The sequence below is a fragment of the Micromys minutus genome, assembly GCF_963924665.1.
Source record: "Micromys minutus genome assembly, chromosome: 3".
Lineage (NCBI taxonomy): Eukaryota > Metazoa > Chordata > Mammalia > Rodentia > Muridae > Micromys > Micromys minutus.
Window position 1 is genome coordinate 44,947,233 of NC_137972.1, and position 23,170 is coordinate 44,970,402.

At 45.2% G+C, this 23,170-nt stretch overlaps 1 protein-coding gene across 1 annotated transcript in view; it reads right to left on the reverse strand.

Moving 5' to 3' along the window:
* Window positions 1–224: 224 nt before the first annotated feature.
* Window positions 225–23,170, reverse strand: part of GXYLT2 (glucoside xylosyltransferase 2) — a gene marked incomplete at both ends in the record, with an annotated part of 83,000 nt that continues 60,054 nt past the window's right edge. Inside the window, 4 exons of the mRNA XM_080914583.1 lie at window positions 225–407; window positions 5,995–6,167; window positions 14,886–15,009; window positions 17,411–17,662. Coding sequence (XP_080770709.1) covers window positions 225–407; window positions 5,995–6,167; window positions 14,886–15,009; window positions 17,411–17,662 — 732 coding nt within the window. The remainder of the gene's footprint in view (window positions 408–5,994; window positions 6,168–14,885; window positions 15,010–17,410; window positions 17,663–23,170) is intronic.

The window sequence follows — 23,170 nt, forward strand, 5'->3', positions numbered from 1 at the left end:
TTCATACAATAACTTTAAGAATAAACGATAAATAGGATATCAGGCAAAAATAAAGAAAAGCATATTCCCTTGCAGGGATAATTAACTTAGCAAAACATAATCAGGCTTTTGAGCCTCAACAGTCACAGAGCACCATTAAATATTCACACACACAAATATCCAGGCAGTGTAAGGATCCATGTCCTTGGTCACAGATACCAGGCTGACTTAGCACAAGAGGACACTCAGCTCACGGGGTTGGGGCCCACGTGAATGACGATGTGCTTCTCGTAAGCTCTTCTCATGGTTTTCTCAATCTGCTTGAGAAACACCTGGGGGATTCGTCCGCACAGGGTGTGCACCGTCTCCAAAAACTTCAGCTGCAGAGGGTAGTACATAGATTGAAAAAGATTGTCTTGAAAGGGAAACTGAAAGCAGTAAGAAAGAAGAGAGAACGAAAGGAAGAAAGGAAGGAAGAAGCTGGTTACTCAAGTGCTGATTAAAACACAAGCCACTCTTATTAAAACACACAACAGTGTAAGCTTTGGCCCGGTGGCACAGACCCATGAAATCATGGGGCTCTCTGACCCCTCAATTCTATTTTCTCTATTTTTCTTTGGAGTCTTCTGTAACTAAGAATAACCTTGAACTTGGAATTCTTTTGCCTCCACTTCTAGTGTATTGGGATTATAGGCCTATACCATGGTGCCCCACAACTCCCAAACAACCCCCAAAACACGATTTGCTTATCTTTTTGAGGCTCTTCAAGTCTGAAAACAATGTCTATCTCTAAGGGGTGGAGTAGAACACAAGGCTATAGCATATAATCATTTGAAATCCACTACAACAAAACACCGAGTTTATAATTTTCAAAAGGACTATTTATATTTTTATCTTATGCATATGCGTGTATGAACATACACTACCTGTATGCCTGGTACCCTCAGAGGTCAGAAGAGCATACTGGATTCCCTGAGACTAGAATTACAGGCAGTTATAAGTCATTATGCGGGTGCTGGGATTTGAACCTGGATCTTCCACAAAAGCAGCAAGTGGTCTTAACCAATGACCAATATCTCAGCCCTAATTAATTAACTGATTAACTAACCAATTTGCCATCCAAGAAACTTAAGGATGTGCCTATGGTGGCTACAGAAAGCCAAGAAAGAGTTTAGCAAATACAAGTGTCTTATCAAAACATTCTAGGCACCAGGCTAGGGATGTAGCTCACTGTTAAAGCACTTGCTTAGCATTTCAGAGTTCTGAGTTTGATCCATAGCATAGGGTCAACTGTGAAAGGTTGGGGCCAAAGGTCAGTGATCATTCTGAGTTTTTAAAATTCACTCAGTACCGAACATGTGAGAATTTGACTTGTCTAATGTCTCTTTATTTTCCCATGGGGTACATGAAAGAACCGTATTTTCCAAAATAAACCTTTGGACTACTTGGAAACTAGCATGTGCCAAGTTTTACCACCATCCTATTGAAGGAGAAAGGGCTGCTGGTAGATCAAGTCAGAGTTTAAAACTCTTGCCAGTGAAAACCCCAGGGAGAAAAGGAGGGAGAAGCAGAAAGGTCAAAGGACAAGCCCCACTCTAGCCCCAGAGCAGAGTGGATGGGCATCTACTTTCTTAGAACAAGTCACCCCCTGTCTTTCAAACATTGCTTCAGCATGTGGATCAGCAAGGCAGTGAGGAGACTTGAAATCAAGCCACACACCAGCTCAGCTTGGGATACAGCTGCTTTCTCCCACAACCCTCGGCCAGACAACCAGAAGTCCCATCTCCACAACCATGCTCTCCTACCTTCCCAATTCCACACAAACTCCCTCTAGCTCACTTCTCAGCTGTCTCGCTGCTATCAACCTCACAAACAGCCTGGTGCTTCCTCGCTCTTGCATGTCTGCAATTAGTTGACATAAGCCACCATAAATCACAGCGGTCACTTTCCTGCCCAAACTTCAGTCAAACTCTTGCTCTAAAGCTCCAGGTGACCTGGAACCCTGCTGCACCTTCTTCCCTCTCATTATCTCTCCTTGGTGGCTGAGGTGACATCCTCCTGTGCCCTGGTACACCTACTTCATTCCCCACTGGGGAGTTTCCTGATTGTGTCTTCTGTTGGCAGAATCTTCCCTGGGTTTCCCCATAAATGCTTCCATCTGATCAAGTCCCAGGCTGGCACAGGCTTTCCCTGACAACCTAGCTGCTGAAATATTCCACCTGTTTCTCTTAGAACTTTAAACCTTTCCATTCTGATAAAATTGATCTTTCTTTGTGACCAAAAACTTTTCTATCATCTGGATTCCTCCACTAGAACAGAGATTTCTGTTTGTTTTTAAGACAGGTTTCTCCCTAGAGTCCTGGCTGTTTAGGAACTTACTCTGTAGACCAGGCTGACCTCAAACTCAGAGATGCATCTGCCTCTGCTTCTTGAGTGCTGGAATTAAAAGTATGCACTGCCACTGCCCAGCTAGAACAGAGATCTGGAATACAGGGCTTGGTCTATAATGCTAGCCTCTAAATTCCAGGCAACTGGAATTATTCCTGCCTAAACTACTAGGCTTTATAGATGATTGTTGAAATAATTACTGAAGAGTAACTGTCCAGTGACTTTTAGAGGGTCATTGATGGGGAAGCTGTTACACCAGTCCATCCTACAAACACAGGGTTAGGCTGTGTGCATATGAGAAAAAAAGACAGCGGGCTAGGGAAAGAAATGGTTGTGAAATGTTCACCATTAGAACAGTGTCTACATACGGAATACAACCGTCAGGTGAGTGGTTTAAAAGTTATCATTTTCTTAATCTTCATAACTATCTCATTAGAAAGATAATACTTAAAAAAGTCTCTCTCTGTGTCTCTGTTCCTCTCTCTCTCTCTCTCTCTCTCTCTCTCTCTCTCTGTGTGTGTGTGTGTGTGTGTGTGTGTGAGCGCGCGCACGCGCACACGTGCACACACATGCCACACGTGTGCACATGCCCACAGAAGCCAGAAGAGTTTCTTGGACTCTGTAGACCTGGAGTCCTAAGTGGCCGTGAGCCACCTGAAATGAATGCTGGGAACAGCACTTGGGTCTTGTGGGAGAGCAATTGCTCTTAACCTCTGAGCCATTTCTCCAGACCTTCGAAGGTATCATTATTATCCTCATTTTATTTTATTTTTAAAATGTATTCTAATATTTTAATTTCCTGTGTATTGGTGTTTTGCCTGCATGTATGTCTATGTGAGGATGTCAGATTCCCTGGAACTGGAACTAAAGACAGTTGTGACCTGCCATGTGGATGCTGGGCATTGAACCCGGGTCCTCTGGAAGAGCATCCAGTGCTCTTAGCTGCTAAGCCATCTCTCCATCCCTCTATTATCTTCATTTTATGATGATGAGGCCAACTGAGGCTCAGGAAGGTAACAGCAGTTAATGACTAATGAGAAAGTGATAGAATTGGGGTTTGAGCTCAGGAAAGCCAGCTCTGATCCTTTTCCACATGGTAAAAAATGGCACAGCCCAGTAAAAGATGGCGGGCAGAGAGGAACACAGCCTTAAAGTGAAGCGTGTTTATTCTTGTGTTGATTTGGAGCTAGTGACTGTCCTGATGGAAATGCCTGAATGAAAACTGTCTTTTAGGGCTAAACTGTTGAACCCCACAAAGTAATGATGTAGAATTGTTTAAGACACAGTCATTTGTCTGTCTTTCTGATCCCCGAGAGAACAAAGCAAGATGAGTCATAACTCAGCCATGATTGCTCAATCCCCAAACAGGGCCAGATCACAAGGGAAAGCAGAGCCCACACGGCTGCATGCTTTCTTGACTTCCACCGGAGCTGGGGAGGGTTTCCCCCTTGAGTCAGTGTTTGAGTAATCAAGTGTGAGAATGTCACAGAGTGCATAACAGATTGTGTAATTCAATCACTTGCCCTTTGAAAACTAAACAGCAGGAAACAGGAGAAGAGGTGCTTAGATGCACATTAAGTGATCCCTGTGGGGAGGACAGCCCTGGCATTTCCAGAACTGGAATTCTTCAGCAAAATGCTCATCTTCATACAGAGACATGTATTACATGCCACAAAGTGTGAGGACCTATGTCTGGAACCCCAGAACCCACGGGTAGCCTGTCATAGTCGCATGCATCTGTAATTCCTGTGCTCCTCTGGTAGGATGGAAGACAGAGATGGTCGAGTCCTCAGAATCTCATGGACCAGCTATTCTGACACAGGAAGCAATAAAGGACCGAGACCTGCTTCCACAATACGGAAGGTGGAGAACAGCATAAGTTCTGCTGTTGGAATACCAATTTAGCCAGTGGCAATGCATGAATGAAAAAGGTCACCGTGTCCCCACGACCTTACTTATGAATACCGAAACACAAATCTACAGACTCGTCATGTTGGAAAAATCTGCTGATTCCAGCTCTGCATCTTGGAGGGATGGAGGGACAGCTTAAGGTGGGCACTCCTTGTAAGTACCTGCTGATGGCTTCCTACTAGTAATTTCAATATCAAGATACAAAGGTAACAGGCAACACAGAATTTCCAGAGGAAATAGTTCACAAAACCTGTGCTTGCACATCTCTTCAAGGAAGAAGGAGTGGGCTCAAACTATACGAGGTTCCACTCCGTTCACGATAGCATTGTATATGACATCATCATTTTATATATATATATGGCTGTACATTCTTACATTCATGGTGGATGCCTGAAACACGACGAGTAAGAACGGAACCCTACAGACTGGACGGCTTGTGGCTACGACATTAATGGTGGGTGAGTAACATATCCGTGTGTATACATGTACAAAGAGGTGATTCACATACCTGGCAGGACAGAGCAGGATGGCATCAAATTCTATGTTACTGGCAACAGCCCACAGTTTACAACTTATGAAGCGTGTAACTCTGGAATTTTCCATGTAATATTTTTGGACCATGGTTAGAAATGGTGACTGAAACGATGCAAAGTAAAACCATGGGGAAGAGGCTCTACCATATGTGATCTCTGAAACCAAACACGTACAGCTTACAGAGCTCTAGCTCCCCATCCCTGGCTCATGGTTCATGATATATATAGCTCAAGGCCTCTTGGCTACATGAAGAGTCCTACCATCCAGGAGGCATCCACACAACCCTATGTATCCCCTTTGGTGGTAAAAATGGCAGGCGCCTCTTTTTGCTTCTTACTTGTACTTTATTTAAGTCAATGGGGGCTTGGTTGGCTGAGGATATGGTTCAGTTAGCAAAGAGCTTGAACTCAAATTTAAGGCTCTGAATCAGACCCACAGCACCCATGTAAAAACCGGTGTGTGTCCTCCGGTTATACCTATAATCCAAGGACTGGGGAGGTATGGACAGCAGGATCTTTGGGTTTACCAGCCAAACCTGTGCATTCTAGGTTATGTCTCAAAATATAAAGTAGAGGAGCTGAGGAAATGGCTCAATAGTTAAGGGCTCTGGCTGCTCTCCCAGAGAACATGGGCTCAATTCCCAGTGCCCACACATGTGGTGTCTCACAACCCTCTGGAACCCTCCTGGTTTCAGGAGATTCAGTGTCCTCTTATGTCACCTAAGGTCATCAGGCACACATGTGGTGCACAGGCATGCATTCGGCCAAACCACTCATACGCACAGTTTATTGCCAGTGGTTGAGGAAAACACCCAACCTCTGGTCTCCATACACACACTCACTCTCACATACACAAACAAAGAGAAAAAAAAAAAAAAAAAAAAAAAAACTCGACTAGTTGCTACATTCTGTGTGGCAGCTTCTAATTGACCAGCCTGAGATGTGATTGCTCAAGATCTTAGAGCTGGTAACCAGGCAACATGCTTGGCTTGAACTGAATAAAACAACCTTATTTTTGTTGCATTCTCTTTGCCCAGAACTCTTACTCTACCGGACAGCAAAAGGCATAGGAGCATTCTTTGGGAGTATCTGATGTTCAAGTTACTCATGAACAACAGCACTTGAAGCGCATCATGATGGTAAGCATATGTCTGCTGACTGGCGCTTTGAAGAACACACTTACATCCCGGATTGCTTCATAGAGCGCTCGGAAAGTGGGCTGCTTGTCGTCATGGTAGACGCCCCGGTTGCCATGCAGAACAGACACGCCTTCCCGCTCAGCCTCTTTGCAGTTACTTCCATACATGCAGTGATCAGGGCGGTAGTTCCACTGGCAGGGGAACACGTAGAGACACTCTGGTGGCAACAGAGGAAGAGATACAGCTGCGGTCAGTTCCAGCTGTCACCTGTGTGTCTGGCGCTTAAAAATTAACATTTATAAACCACACACTGTGCATGATTTCAATGCTTGAGTGTGGTTATGACGTCCCAGGTCAAATATACCACACTTGTCTAAATTCTGAGATCAATGATCGAAGGGACACCTGTGAGTAATGGTGTAAAAAGCAAACAGCTCACTTGGGTCTGAACCCCAACTTCTCACTCACGAACAGCGAAACCTGGAACTGCCCACTTCACTTCTAGACACTCCAGTCTCCTCATTTATAAAACAGAACTAACAGGATCTCCCTGATTCTGTTTATTAAAAATTTAAAATATGTCACACTGAGGGTGAGAAGTTGCTTAACGTTCACGAAGCTCTATGTTCAATCCCTAAAACCCCAAGGGGGGAAAAATCAGATACACAACAAATGTGTGCCAAGCACACAGGACTGCCCAAGAGTGTCAGCAATGAATCATTTCTTTGGAAAGGTTTTGTCAAGTGGAGAGACTCACAAAAAAGGAGTTGAGATTCAAAATTCCCCTTGGATTAAAACAACCCAACTATAGCACCATCAGTGAGGCTCCCCTTTCTAATGGTATCGCAAAACAGTTGAGGTCCAAACACATGCATTTAGAGGAAACATGTTATTTTAAAGTGCAGCAGTGGACAGCAGCATACAGTGAAGCTGTGATCAGTGTTACTGGCAACCATTCCTGGACATGCAGGACCATTCTTTACCATCTTGTGAGCCACAGATCCCTTTGAGAATCCAATGGAACCTTTAGATCCCGAGTACTGAAAACTACAAGTCGGGAACAACACAGACTTAAAAACATGTAGTCACAGGAAGGATCTGTCCCCTGTGTCACTTGCAGGAGAGTGGTGTCCAGTCTTGACAGTTTCATTTAAATACAGGCTTTAGTTGGGTTGCAGTTCTGACAAAAACAAAGGGTCAGAAGAATACTCCAGGAAGAAGAAGGTCTGATCATATTAAATTTTTGGAAATCAGATTGTGTTTTAGGAGAAGATAGGTCATCGTCTGGATTTTGCTGGAGAGACAATCTCTCCAAGGGGAGAGGGGTGATAGAAGACAAACTGTTAAATCCATTGCTTTGGTCTGAAATAATCAAGACAGAAATCTGTGTTGGTTGCAGCCGACTAAGTAGCTGATAAAATCTGAGACTAGGCTGAATTGGAGCCAGAAGTGGGGCAGGTCCAAGCTTCTGGGGTGGGGACTAATTAACGCTGGCTTTTCAGCCCTGCTGCCTGGGTAAGCCAACCATGAATTCTGCTCTTGGGTTTGCAGGGTGTAGAAACCAGGGAATGGATGGTTTGACTGGTTTAGCAGGGAATCACTGGAGGGCAGGGCTCTTGGGCAGCGTGAGATAGGGAAAGAGCAATTCTGTCCAGCAATGGGGACACTGTTAAAAAAAAAAAAAAAAAGGCGGGCATCAAAAATAAGATTTGGTTCAGGGGGATAGCTTAGTTGGTAAAGTGCCAGTTGTATGAGCTTGAAGGCCTGATTGATTCCCAGAAGTCACGTGAAAATAGCCAGATATGGTAGCATCCTTGCATTTTTCAAGCAGAGAAGGCAAGATCCCTGTGGCTCAGCCTAGGCTGTGTGGTGAATTCCAGGCCAATGAGAGATCGTGTCCCCCAGCTGAGGTGTCTAGTGCTTAAGAAACTATACCCATGGTTATCCTCATGTATGTGCACACGTCACACATGTACATGTGCACTTCCCAGTGTATACCCTCCAACCCCTCCAAATACTCAGATGCGTCTGTTTATTTACAGGTTAACTTTGGATAGAGTTACTGTCGGAACTGTGCATCTTATGAGCAGGAGGAGTAGCAGGGCTAAGCACGCACCACTGAGAAGGCTGAATGCAGGCTACGCAATGAGACTGTCCAAAAACAAATTAAAAACATTAAAAAAACAAAGGAAAATTCAAGCCACCATTTCTTGAATCCCTTGGTCTTTGTTATTTTATGCCTAAAAAGGTCATTAGTTGGTTCTCTATTAATTATCATTAATGATAGATCATCTGGAAGAGTCTACACAGTGCCAGGACCCACTTGCAGTTCCGACGATTCATATCCAGTGGGTGCTGAAGATTTCAGAATGGCTCGTGCCTGATCATTTTAAGGTCACAGAAAGATGAGCTTGCCACTCAGTTACTTCCCTCCAGCTATAGAATGGAGGCTTTTTACACCGTGCTAGTTGTGTTTGGTGGGGTGGTGCTGCGCACATACAATCCCAGCACTCAGGAGGCGGGGGCAGAACTATTACCTGACAGCTAGTCTATGTGGGGAGATGCTTATTCTCTCTCTCCCCCTGTGCATCACACACACACACACACACACACACACACGCACACACACACACACACTCGCGCGCGCGCAAAAAGAAGGAAGGAAGGAATAATGGATGAGGGAACTTTACATACTATACCAGAAGTATCTCTGCCCTGTCTCTTACTGTAGTCTTCCTTCTGCCTCCACTTCCCTTTTCCTTCAGTTCCCTGACTGATTTTGTTTCTCTTCCTTTCATGTTCCACCTCACTCTATTTTCTTAATTCCATCCATTCAGCCAACAAACTCTTCTGAGGCCTTTCACTAAAACAATAACAAAACCAAAACCATAAACTGCATGTCGCTTTTCTCATATGGACTCTAATATCCTTTTGGTCCCTTGTGTTGAACAGAAGTCGTGGCTCATGAGCTTCAGAGTCCACCAGTGTCCAGAATGACCCCTAACGTGAGATAGCTGAATTGATCGCCTGCACAGGACTGCAAAGAGAATATCGTGTGTATTGTGTGGATGCATCACCTGTCAATTAAGAAGCCCATGGCCTATGGCTTAGGCAGGAAGTGGAGGTGGGACAACCAGGAGATTTCTGCGATAGAGCCTGGTGGGGGAACAGCCTGTGAGGTGTGATGAGACAGAAGCATGGTACCTGAGCCCTGGTGACCAGCCACATGGCAGAATGCAGGGTGGAATAAACGGGACATACTGAGTTATATCTAGTAAGAGAAGAGTCTAGCTATATGGCCAAGGTATTTGTAAACATATTTTGAGTCTGACTCTTATTTCTGGGATCAAGGGGCTGGGAGGAAGAACCTTAGAGGAAGGGTGAGAATGAGGGCCAAAATAAAGCCATTATTGCGATTTGACCTGTGTGTGCCCCACAGGAGATCCTCCTGACTCTAGTATTACATACCCAGCTCCTGTCTACCTATGTACAAACCATGGGCAGACTCTTCTCTCTCCCTTAGAGAATTCTACTTCTCTCCTGATGGGATGCCTGGCCTTGCCATTCATACCCAGTGTGCTTTACTTTCTTTGCAGTATAGTCTAGAAATTTGCCCAAAGTGGCAGCAGACATATGTGGTGGGTGGGGAAAACTCCTCCTCTGCCCCTTGCAATCAAACCAAGGTTAGTCTTACATCTGGTCTATTTCTCTCCCACTTGAATTAGAAACTGTAAGAGAACCATCTTTATTTGCTGTGGTCTCTTATGCATTGACTGACAATCAGGTTGTACTAGGAAAACAGAGAATTTTGTCAGACACTGGAATCTCTTAAGAAGAAAAGATGTTCCAGCCAAATAGGACTCCGGAGTTTGAAGCAGTTACTATAGTCCTTGGCAGCATCCCAAAGACAGCCCCCAGAAAGCCTGGCTTCAGTGGACCCATGCGGCTATCTCGACCCTTTGGGAAATATGTATGTATATGTGTGTGACGTGTGTGTGTCATATACATTGGTGTTTTGCATGTCTGTGTGAGAATGTGGGATCCACTGGCACTGGAGCTAAAGACAGTTGTGAGCTACCACGTGGGTGCTGGGAATTGAACCTGGATCCTCTGGAAGAGCATCCAGTGCTCTTAACCACTGAGCCATCTCTCCAGTCCCTTGAGTGGAGTTTCGATCCCTGAGACTGAAGCTTATTCATCCCAACAGCGTTCCCTCGGGTTTTCTCTTTCTCCTAAACTCTGGCCAAGACTCAAGCCCACTGTCAAGGTATGAGCTCAGGGGCTGAAGAGATGGCTCGGCTGGTAAAGTGCTTGTCTTGCAAGCATGAAGACCTAAGCTTGATCCCCCGCAATCACGGAAAGCCAGGTGCAGCATCACACACCTGCAACCCCAGGGCTGGGGAAACAGACAGGAGGACTCTTCAGGTTTGCTGGCCAGCCAGTCTAGCCAAAATGGCAAGCTACAGGTTCAATGAAGACCCTGCCCAAAAGAAAGAAAATTAGGTGGAGCATAATTGAGGAAGACACCCAAAGTCAACCTCTGGCCTCCATTTTCTACATGCATGCACCATACATACATGTGTGTATAGACATGAACACCCCACCATGAGCGCGTGCGCGCGCGCGCGCACACACACACACACACACACACACACAGTGAGCTCAGCCTTTCATTATGGAAGAAGGCACCTTGGCTCACATACCATGAAATGTCCCATGGGACCAGCTGCCTGCACAGTCCCCATGGGCTTCATCAGCCTCCTCTTGAGGCAGCCTGTAACCTAGCCAGGCACTCACACACCCACAAGCTTACGATCTAATTATGGCAGGAAGTTTACGACAGTTTTGAGCTAATGACTTTTAAATACATCTCAGTAAGCAGGTGACTGGCTACAGGAGACTCTCATCAGTGCGTGGCTCTATCCATAGCAACCCAATGAGCTTCAACGACAAACATGTTTATTTCCCAGGTTGCTGCCAATATCATCACCCCCTTCTTTACCATGCTAAAGGTGACACATCTTAAAACAAAACAAAAAACAGTTGGCTCTACATTGCAGAGAGTCCACATATAAAATAAAGGAATGAAAAGCTTATAAGGGGTGGCTATTCTTAGATGTTTGTTAGAGAGAGCTACTGTTTAATACAGTGCCTAGGTAAAGTATAAAATGGATTTCAACAGCCACACAAAGAATAGTTAATGAGTTCACCCAACAAGGACCTAAAACCAGAGTTCTTGGTTCCTGACCAGGCTCTGCTAAGAACCAGGATTTTGAACAACTTCTTGATTAGGTCACAGTATCTTTGGCTCAATGGATCTCAGAAGGAGGCCCCCAGGCCATCAGACCCAGACACTCAGATAAAGTACAAAGCTGTTTTCAGTGTTACTTACTAGCTGATCCTGTCTTAGTGTTCTAGTGCTGTGAAGAGACACCATGACCACAGCAACTTTCCTATAAATGAAAGCATTTAACTCGGCTTGCTTACACTTCCTGAGGTTTAGTCCAGCCTCATTATGGCGGGAAGAAAGGAGAGGCATGCAGGCAGATAAGGTGCTGGAGAAGTAGCTGAGAGTTCCGCATCCCAGCCAGCAGGAGGAGAAAGCCTCCGTCTTCCTCCTAAAAGGCTACACCTCTTAATCTTTTAAATAGTGCCATTCCCTAGTGACTAGGCCCTCAAATATGAGCCTACAGAAGCCATTCTTATTCAAGCCACTGTGCTGGTTTGAATCAGCTGAGATAAGAAGCTAAGCTCAGTAAGCTAAGACAATTTGTAGCAAAGCCACTGTGTCTTTCCAATGGTTCATTCTCAGCTTGAGCCTGGGTGGAGACGCTCATGCCAGATAGTTCTAATCATGTGACAAGAGAAGAAAACTCCATTTTAAGAAAGACTCACTTTATTTTTAAGGGTGGTAGTGGTGTGTGTGTCCACACGGGTATGTGCACACAAGTGCATGTGCCTGTGAAAAACAGAGGTGTAACATCCTCTGGAGCTGGAGTTTCCCGCAGCTTTGAACTGCCTGGCGAGGTTGCTGGAAACTGAACTCAGGTCCTTTGCAAGATCAGTACACATGTTACACCATGGGTTCACCTCTCCAGCCTCCAGAAATGCCATAGTTATAGGAAAGAAACAATAGATCAAAATGCCCATGCTAGGTACCTGTCTGGTTCTTCACCTCAGTCTGAGATGTTCTCTGCCGCCTCCCTGAGGCTGGAATTGGAGTGTTAGCCTTGGTTGTATACACCGGTGTGGCTACTCTTTAGCATTGTTGAGAACCATTTCCTCTTTCCTCTCTGGAGAAGGCTGCGCCTCATGGTAGTTTGAATGAGAATGTCAGCCATAGGATACAGATTTCAATACTCTTTCTCCCGGGAGGGACACTATTTGAAAGGATTAGAAGGTGTGGCCCTGTTGGAGGAAGTGTCTTACTAGGGGTGGGCTCACTCCACACCCTGTGCCTCTCTCTGCCTGCCGCCTGTGGATCTAGATGTTGAGCCCACAATTACTCCTCCAGCGCCATGTCTGTCTGTGCACTGCCATGTTTCTGCTGATGCTGTCGCTGTAAATCAAGGGCTTGGCCAAGCTGCCTTCCAGCTACCCAGCACCGGCCTAGGTCATCACCCACTGCCACCAGGTACATTTCCATTGCTGCTAATAGTTGCATAGCAACACACACATCCCTTAAAAGGTCCCTCTGGACATCATGGCTCTCTGTCCTCTGTGTCACAGCCTCTGTCTGCCTCTATCTCTTTCTCACGTGCCCACTCCGAGCCCACTCTCACGCCTTCCACTCTTCCTCAATAAGCCCTCTTGGGTTAGTTATATCTTTTGCATGGCATGACCCTTAGCTGTACGCCTTGACCTCAACCTGTGCTCTATCCTGATACCTGCCACGTGGTTATTAGTTGTCACAGTGTGAATATAAAATACCCTATAAGCTCAGATTTTGGGCGCTGCTCTTCAGCTGGTGGCACTATCTGGAAACATTAGGAGATGGTGCCTATGTAAAAGAAGTAGGTCAGAGGGAATAAGCCTTGGAAGGCTCTGCCTGGCCCAAGCCCACCCCTTAATCCCTGACAACCAGGAAGAAAGCCGCACCTGGCACATTCTCTGAGATCATGATGTGAGCTGTTTCTCCAGACTGTCCCAGACTGACAACTCCAAAACCATGAGTTAAACAGATTCCTCTTCCTAAAGTAGTTTCTGTCAGGCATTTAGTCACAGTGAGGAGAAAGCTAACAAACTGGTACAAGCTAGCCATTAGTCCCCCCTGCTAATCCCTGCCAGAGCCCTGTGACTTCTCCCCTGGGAGTGTGTAATTGGCATAAATCTAGTCTCTGTGGGTGGCTGGAGCCATAGCAGATTTCAGTTACTTTGCTGTTAGGCCCAAGGAGCACAGGACAACCTTCAGAGAGGAATAAAGAGCATCAGAGGGAGGGGCTGTGTGCCACCTGCATTTTTCACTAAGTTCCCTCCTGCTGCAGTTGCTGGGCTGAGCCTTCGGGCATTCCTACTTCTTGTTTCTATGAGACACCATCTGTTTATTTAGCCAGCACCCACTGGACTGTCTCCAGGGCCCTAGAACTCCAACTGATGCACCTTCACCTATAAAAGGACAGTCTCTGCTTAAGAAGAAAAACGAGGTGCAGACTGTGTTCTCTCTCTCTGTCTCTATGTCTCTCTCTCTCTCTCTCTCTCTCTCTCTCTCTGTGTGTGTGTGTATGTGTGTGTGTGTGTGTGTGTGTGTGCAGGAGGATGAATTAAAAGTCACCCATCACCCATGCTGACTTCCTTATTTACTTTCCTAGGACTTGGCTATTTTTGACCCAGAGACATGTGGCATGTAACACAGGTGAGTCTTTGTCAACACGGGTCTCCACATCAGGAAAGGAAGGACTAACAGGAGTAACCTGGTTAAAAAATAATAAACAAAGGATTACCTTATTTCCCTAGACATTTTTCTCAAAGGCAACCATGGTTTTTATTTTAATGAAATTAAATAAGTTTTTTAGCAAAGTGTAGGCGTGGGAAGAAGGAGCTGTTATTAGATCTAGGTATTAATATGAAAACAAAAACAGAAATTTTTATTTCTCTTTGTTCTAATTATATTCCTATTCACTGTGATAAAGACCATGACCAAAAAACAACCTGGGGAGGAAAGGGCTTATTTCATCTTACACTTCAGTCCAACACTGAGGGAAATCAGGGCAGGAACCAGAGGCAGGAGCTGGAACAGAGACCACAGAGGAGCACCGCTTACTGGCTTGCTCAGCAACGCGGAACCAGCTGCCCAGTGGTGGTGCTGCCCACTGTGGGCTGGGCCTCCCACACCAATCATTAATCTAGAAAATGCCCCTGTGGCTTCCCACAGGCCAGTCTGGATGAGTCATTTTCCTCAACTGAAGTTCCTTTCCCCCAAGGACCCTAGCTTGGGTCAGGCTCACAGAAACAAAACAAAACAAAACAACCACAGTACCCTCTTCCGCCCCTACTCCCACCACCAAGTTAACAACATATAAAATTTTCCTTTGCTCTCGATGACAAAACAAAACCCCGGAGACCCAAAGCATATTCAAGGCCCTCTGCACTCTGGACATCTAACAGGCGCTCCTCCGTGAGGGTCCTGTGTTGAGGTGACAACGGAGTCATCTGACCTTTGCACCTCACTTCTTAGAAGGCTAGTGAGGCAAGACTGCAAAGATGCTCTCTAAAACCAGAGCGCAGCATTGGGGCTGCAACATTTGGCCTTTTGTCTCAGTTGTTGTCTCAGTTGCCTCTGCAGACACCCAGGGGGCAGATATGGGGGTGGGCCAGAGGAACACAGGCCTCTCTGTGCTCCCTGGAGGCCCATCAATAGCAGCCTAGGCTTGGAATGTTCCCTGTGAAATAAAGTGGGCACACTCCTACACAGTGGCATTCTGAAAAGAGCACTTACCTGGGTTGAAATAAAAAATAATATTTAACAAATCCTGGTCCCCCCACGTGATGGCATTCTTATACTTCTGGTACAGCGGGAGCAGCATCTCCTCCCAGGCCAGGCCTGTCGGAATCAGGCTGTTCTGGAAGAGAGAGAACTATGAAAGCAGTTGAAGCAAAGCAAGTGTGCCTTGTCCTGTGCAAATGGGGAAGGCTTTCCTTTATCCTTGAGACAGAGCAAATGCAGGTGTGGTCCTGCTACCCTGGTCAGAGAACCACACAAAGCAAAAAGCTGTGGGTAGAGCTTGTGTGTGTGTGTGTGGGAGGTACCTATGGATGCAGGGTGGACCAAAAGTGGGGAGGGCCCTACAGTATTCTTATCTTTTCCCCTTTTATTCCCCCCGCCCCCGTGTGTGTGTGTGTGTGTGTGTGTGTGTGTGTGTGTGTGTGTGTGTGTGTGTGTTCCCCTTACCTGCGGGGTCTTTTCTCCCCCTCATCAGCCTTTTCTTTTACAGTGTGTGAGAATGCCTGTGGATGCAGGCATATGTGTTGCACAGCACACACAGGAGTGAGAGGACAGCCTTCTAATAGCTGGCCCTGCCTTATCCACCGCTGAGACACAGTCTCTGCGGCTGGTCCTAGGCTGGCTGACTGAAAACTACCAGCATTGCTCCTGTCTGGACCTTTAGTGTGCTGGGTTGCAGGGCAACGTGTCTGGCTTTACATGGGTCCTAGCGTTCTGCACTCCAATCGTCAGGCTATCACCACATACATTTTACCCACTGAGTATGCTCTGCAGATCATGCCCGTGATTTCTAAAACGCATGCTGAGACAATACCTGTTTCTTAGCTTTGTTCACTAAAAACATTATCTTTTATATCTACTTTATATCTGTGAAGAAACAAAACAGCGATCGCAGAGTCAAGGCATTTAAGGGGAAACTATCTTTCCTTATTTCTTCATTTAATTAACAATTAATTTTGGTACGTCTTGCAATGTATCCCAGGTTGGCCTTCAATGTGGGGCCCCTGCATTCACCTCCCAAATGCTGTGGTTATAGATGTGTGCTGCCATTATCAGTCCTGTCCTTGTTTCAGAAAAATTACTTTTAAAGTGAAAATAACACACCCGCAAGTGAAGTATTCATCTAGTACATTAAGATAAAAAGTTACAAAGTGTATTTTTCCTGCTGCCCTTTCTAGATCCAATTTCTACTTTTCATCCAAGCATCCACAATGAACAACTGAAGGTCTCTTAGGTACTTTTTTTCTGTAAGGCATAAAAGTATAATTTTTTTTTCTTCACCTGAAATTTTTGGAAAGTGTATTACTGCTAGTAATAAACAGATTAGCCTGTTGTTTTTAAATTTTGATGTATGTGTATGTGTGTGTGTGGTGGTCTGAAAACGCTTGGCCCATGGGAAGTGCTACGATTAGGAGGTGCGGCCTAGTTTTGGCAGACCACACACTGGCTATTCTTCCTTTTTTTTTTTTTTTTTTTGGTGTATGTGTGTAAGGTATGTACACATTCATGTGTGTGGTGGTGCAAACCTGTAGGTGAATGTGAGCAAGTGTGCACGTGCTGCTGGAGACCAACAAACACCAAATGCTGCTTCTTGGAGACCGTTTACTTGTTTTATGAGATGGGATTTAGCTCGTAGGATACACCAGCTGGCCAGTGATTTCCAGAAATCTGCCTGCCTCTGCCTCCCCAGCACTGGGACAATAAGCCACATCTGGGTTTGTTTTGTTTTGTTTCAAAATAGAGTTTCTCTGTCTAGCCCTGGCTGTCCTGGAACTCACTCTGTAGTCCAGGCTAGCCTTAAACTCAGAGATCCCCCTGCCTCTGCCTCCTGAGTGCTAGGATTAAAGGCATGTGCCATTTTGTCTGGCTTTTAAAGTATATTTTCTGGCTTTTTAAAAATTTTTTAACATGTGGGTTGAACACAGGTCCTCAGGCTTGCAAGGGAAGAACTTTTGAGCATGTCCCAGTCTCCTATTCTTCCTAAGAGAATGGGACTATCATCTAAAGACCTTCGTTTTGGTTCCCCTTATTTATTTTTTACTAGTGAAGAGAGACTATCACACTCACAGGAACTCACCTTAGAGTCATGATTGGCCATGAGCTTTGAAGCCTTGGAGAAGCACACTATACTTTAGAAACATCACATTGTATTTCTGAATGGAGACTATGAAGTTTCACACTCTACAGACACCTGAGCTTTTCTGAGCAAAATTCCACAGTGTTTCAAACACTTTCCTCTGGATCCTTCCACCTACATCCACAGGCCAGATCAGATAAGCCACACCCAAAGCATCCCAGTGAGTCCCTACTGGAAAGGCTAATTCCTGGTCTTTTTTTGTCCCCCCTGATACAGTGTTTTTCCATGTTGTCCAGTCTGCCCTGGAACTCACTCTGTATTTCAGGATGGCCTTGAATTCAGAAATCTGCTTGCCCCTGCTTCCTGGGTGCTCAGATTTAAAAGGTTTGCTCCGCCACCTTAACTCCTGGTCTTTAGATGGCATTTTAAAGCTCTTCCTTACCTTGAACTGGGTACTTCTTATGCGAGTCAAGTTCATGAGCATGACCCCTGAGTTAACCCCAGCAGAGCCATAGAAAGGATGCCGGGCAAAGCGGCTGTACCAGCCAATCTTAGGGATTTCATGCTCTGGGGCCATGGCAGCAAGTTGGGTGGAGTTAAACTGCCTCAGAAGCTTCCAGATGTCGTCCACAGGCCGCAGAAAGAGGACGTCAGTGTCCACATAGAGAAGTGAGTCCACATCCTTTAAGATCACCTTTGTGTATAAAGGGCGAGAGGCAGGGGAAGGGCAGGACAAAACAAAACCAGGTCAAAAACACTGAAAGTGGCTCCACAGGAAAAATGACACTGATAGTGACCAATGTAGGATTCTATACCAGGTACCACTCTATACCAGGTATTAGTCCTCTCTCTTCCCTGTCACCTGAGGATGAGTGGCAGCCAGGGAGTAGAGACTTAAGAGAAAACAAACCTGGCTCTAGACTGGCCCGATTTCAGAGACCCTGGTCTAGTTGTGTATGGGCCAGACTTTAAAAGAGATAAAACCGGAAACATCAGCTGAACACTGTAGCTCCTTTGCATTTGTTCTTTTCGCCCACGAGTAAACCACTTTCCCTTACATCTTTGTTGGAATAGCCGGGTATTGACAATTCCAAGGGACACTTCTCAGGCCTACCCCAAGCTCTGGGACAGAGGACTCTAGGACATTGCCTCACATCTTTCTAAGATGATATTTTTAGCCTCTTTGGACTTGGGACTAGAAAAAGCAGGCCATTGGCTGTATACATTTGTAGATCAGGGCTTGACAAACTTCTACTGTAGAGGGCCAGAAAATACACACTGCAGGTTCTGTTGTAGCCAGTTGGCTCTGCTGACGTATCCTAGGAGCAAAATTCGGTATAATTTTTGGATGTCATAGAATATTCTTGCTCTGAGTTTTAAAACAAACAAACAAACAAACAAAAATCCACAGACTTCTATTTACCAGGAAGCTTGCTACATATCTTTCCCCCGGCCTATCTCCTCTGCACCCACATCTTCAGCCCAGATTCCAGGGTTACACCCTGGAGTGTGAAACTTTAAAGCCTGAGTCAGCAAGTTGTCTCATTTTGTTGTTATTGTTCCTCAAACTTTAGAACAGCTTAATCAAGGAAAGATTTAACTCCTTCTGATCCTCATTGTAATCATACATGTTATTATGAATTAACATGTATATGCCTCTGAGTTCAAATCCACAATGAAGCCCTGATACCCACAGTGACTGCATTTGGAGATATGGCTGTGGAAAACCACTGGGATTAACTGAGGTTGTAAGGATGCCATCATAATGCATCAGTGCCCTTTTGACAGCAGGGATCAGAAAGTGCCCTCTCTTCCCTGTCCCATCCAGACACAGCAAGAAGGTGGCGTGTCATGCACATCAGGGTGAGAACCTTTGCCCAAACCCAACCCTGCTGGCATCCAAGTCTGGGACTTTCCCCAATCAGAACTATGGGAAACATGTTTCTGTTGTTTAAGGAAGCAGTGTCTCATGTCTCACTGGGGAGCTGAGTAGATTAATCCAGCACTTGTTTGGATCCCCAGCATTTAACAGTGCAAACATGGGTACTTTGCAGTCGAGTTTCACAGGGACTTCAACTGGAGTTATTTCAATGCCTATTTGACTAAACTCAGGCTCTTTCTCTGCCTATTAGAGGAACAGATTTTATAAATCAGTATATAAAATTAAAAAAATAACAGCTACCATCCTATTAAAACAAAATAAAAAAAATTGGTCAGGCATGGTAATGCATGACTTTAATCCCAGCACTTAGGAGGCAGAGGCAAGAAGATACCTGAGTTTTAGGCTACTTTGGTCTACAGAGAGAGTTCCAAGAAAGCCAGGACTACACAGAGAAACTCTTTGTCAAAACAAAACAAAACAAAACAAAACAAAAACGAAAACACTCAAAAATTCTGATTTCATTCAGAATTATGATGAATTCTGCAATCTACCATTCAGCCAGGTGTGGTGTCACACACCTTTAATCCCATCACTCTGAAGGCAGAAACTGTCGTATCTCTGAGTTTGAGGTTAGTTGTAGTATACAGAGAAACCCTGTTTCAAAACAAACACCCCACATTCTCCTCCTTTTTCCTTATTTCCTATGAAAAGGCAAAACCTGTCAGAGGCTGGCACCAGTCTGCATTATTCAGAAACCCTAGTGTGTGGGACATGGTGCCAGGAGTCTCACAAAGCTCTTTGGCTGGGGAAAAAGCAGCCTCTGCTACCTCCACCACTGGGTCCGGCCAGCGTGCACAAACTCAGGCCTGGACGTGTGAGATCAGCATGCTCAGCGAGGCATGTGAACTCAGGCCTGAGCCCATGAGACCAGCACTCTGCTGCTGGTCTTGGCAGGACACAACAGAACACCACTGTCACTGGGTGCCAGGCCAAGCTGAACTGGGTGGTGAGAGGCTCTGGTGCAGGATGTGAGAAACTTTGGGAGAGAAAATCTTTTCCCGATAGGAGGTGTTACCAGGTCTTTAGAACAAAGGAACTCAGGCAGAGGAATGATTTCTACAAGTGTCTTACTTTTCTTTTGTGCCCATCTCCCATATAAATACAGTTTTTGAAATGGTTCAGAGTCTGACAACCACACTTCCTATTGGCTTGGCCTCAGGGCTTGGGAAAATCTTGTCTACGTATATTGGGGTGGTCCTGCTTCTGCCTAAACTAGAGCTTACATGTAGTCATGTCTATGTGCAAGGGAGAAACCTGGGGCGTGGCCAATCTGGCTGAGGTCCACGTTACATCCTCCTGTGGAGGTGAGACTTGGGGCGTGGCCTACACCTTGAGGGGCCATGCACTGGTGCACTGCTTATGCCAGTGTGAAGATTTCCGATTCTTGAGAGTTTGGGAAGCTTTCCTGCTGTCTAGTTTACCACTCCTGGGGCTTTGACCGATCTCACCTGAAAATCAGGGTTCCTAACATGGCCTACCTAACCTACACTAGTGTACTGTGGAGAGAGGGTCAACTCTCCACAAAAGTGTTAACAAATATGATAGAAAAATTGCACATCACATATAATTAAGAACCTGTTGTCTTTTTTTGAATTATATATTTTATTTATTTGCATTTCAAATGTTATCCCCTTTCCCAGTTTCCCCTCTGGAAACTCCCTATTTTACCCCCATTCTCCCTGTTGCAGGACAAGGCCATTCTCTACTACATATGTGGCCAGAGTCCTGTGTTGTTCCATGTGTACTCCTTAGTAACATGTTGTCTTATGACCTCAGGCCATTCCAAGGGCTTCATGTCCTGCTAATGATAGTCTTTCTTTGGAAGGAAACCAGAACATACCTGCTCCAAATATGAAGAACTACTTAACTGAAGACAGGGCACAGGGGAGCTATTTGCCTGCTCTCTTTGTTTTCCTAGAAACAGGACAGAGACTCCTGAAAAAAGACCCCTCTAGTCTTCCCCTACTAGTTCCTACCCAGTGAGAGGAGGTAAATTCTCCTTTGCAGACCTCAGCAGTTCAGAAACTGAGACTCTGCAGAATTATCTCAACTAGCCTTTTCCCCACATTGCCCTTCCCAAATTTCCCCTGGAAACTTGCAGCTGCTTTGCTTTGTCTTGTCTTGATTTGCAATTTATTATTCTCAAAGGGCTGGCAGGATGACTGGTGGGGGAGGGGTAATGGCATTTTACCCCTAGAAGCTAATGGCCTGAGTTCCATCCTAGATCCATATGGTGGAAGAAGAGAACGAAAGCCTGCAAGGTGTCCTCTGATCTCCACATTCAAGCTGTACACACACACACACCCAAATAAATAAATAAATAAATAAATAAAGTGGTTTGCGTAAGAATGGCTTCCATAGGCTTATAATATTTGAATGCTTAGTCACCAGGGAATGGCACTATTTGAAAGGATTAGGAAGTGTGGCCTTGCTAAAAGAGGTATATTACTGGGGATAGGCTTGAGGTTTCAAAAGATTTTGCAAAACCCTTCTCTCTCTATCTCTGTCTCTCTTTCTGGATCAGGATCTAGCTCTCAACTACTTCTCTGGCACCATGCCTGCCCTGCCTGATGCCATGCTCCCAGTCATGATGATAATGGACTAAACCTCTAAGTCTGTAAGCAAGCCCCCAACTAATGATCTCTTTTATATGAGTTGGCTTTGGTCACGGTGTCTCTTCAGAGCAATAGAACAGTGACTAAGACAAATAATGTAATAAAATGTATGGTTCTCAAATAATTAAATAAGCCAGCCTCCTGCCTGAGACCCTGTGTGTTTTCCCGTGTCCATATGTTCCATGTGTTGACAAACTTATTTTCTTGTTACGCTCTTGTTTCAGACTCTGTCTCAACTACAAACTTAAGAGGATTGATGGGGAAATTATATGTCCTTTCCCTCAAAGGGAAGAAAAACTGAGGTACAAGAGTATCCTAAGTTCATGTGTCAAATAGTCATTGCTAAAGTAGGCCACATGAGCCTAGAGTAAGATAAAATTGTTTTCCAGAAGTGTTTGAGTCCGACACCGCAGAGTATTAAAAAGAATAAAACTAACTCACAACCTTGGAATTGGAGAGGGGGAGAAAAGCACTTCAGCTCTTGGAGAAGTTCTCTTTAGTGTTGTAGAGAACAAGATCCAGTTAAGGCACATCATACCAATGCTTTAGTTAGTTACAGGCCTTGTAGAAATCTACTAGCAAATTGAAGTTCATTGACTAGATGACTTTCACTGCTTTCCTTGGACCTTAATCATTGTTATACTGATGTTTTCTTTAATAAAAATTTGGTTATTAACCCTCATCAAAACAAAGAAGGAAAAAAAGGTAGGTGGAAGGACCAGAAAAGGAAGAGGAAGCAGGGGGTTATCAAACTGTGATGGAATGTCCCTCAAGAAAGCTGATACACTTGGTTAGAATTATATGAACAGAGTCCTTTTTTATTCCATTGTGGTTTTAGTTTCTGACACAGGATCTCACTACATAGCCTACAATAGCCTTGAGCATGAGATCCTCTGACCTCTGACTCTCAAGTGCACCACCAGGCCCAGTTAGGACAAAAATGGGGTAACATTTTTATTTATAACAACATCTCATTGTTTCATATATTTGATTACTACTATAGACAAAGGACAACTTGCCGAAGTCCGTTCTCTCCTTTGACCACGTGGATTCTCAGGGCTGAACTCAGGTCTTTAGGTTTAGCAGGAAGTATTCCTACCAATTGAGTCATATTGCCAGCCCTGTCTTTTCTTTTTAAACAGAAGCCATTTATTTGGTTCAAACATATTGTTTGTCTGCCCTAAAGGTGTTGCAGATGTGGTTAGTATGGTTAGCAGGTGGCGGAGAGGCTAGGTTTTGTGGGAGAGCTGGCCTTGGGATCAAGAGAGTGGGAGAACTGTATATGTCCTTCACTGGCTGTAACACTCGGGAAAGTAGGCCCTGCATCTTGTCTGAGCAACATGTACAACTGGTCTTGGCTTCAGGCACTGGGGATGAGCCTCCATGAGCATGAGAGCCGGAGAGCCAGCCCAGCCCCTCACCTGCTGCAGCATTTGGGAGAGCAGCCTCTGCACCTCCCCTGGGTAGCACAGTAGAGCTGGCTCTGATGCTGTGAGCTTGGATGATCTGGCCTCTAAGGCATGCGAGCCGGAGAGCTGGGTCTGCCCCTCAATGAGAGCAGCACTGGATCAGTCAGCCAGGGCAAGGCAGGGGAGCATGGTGGTGTAGATGTAGGCGAGCTGGTGGGCTGACCAGATCAGATGCC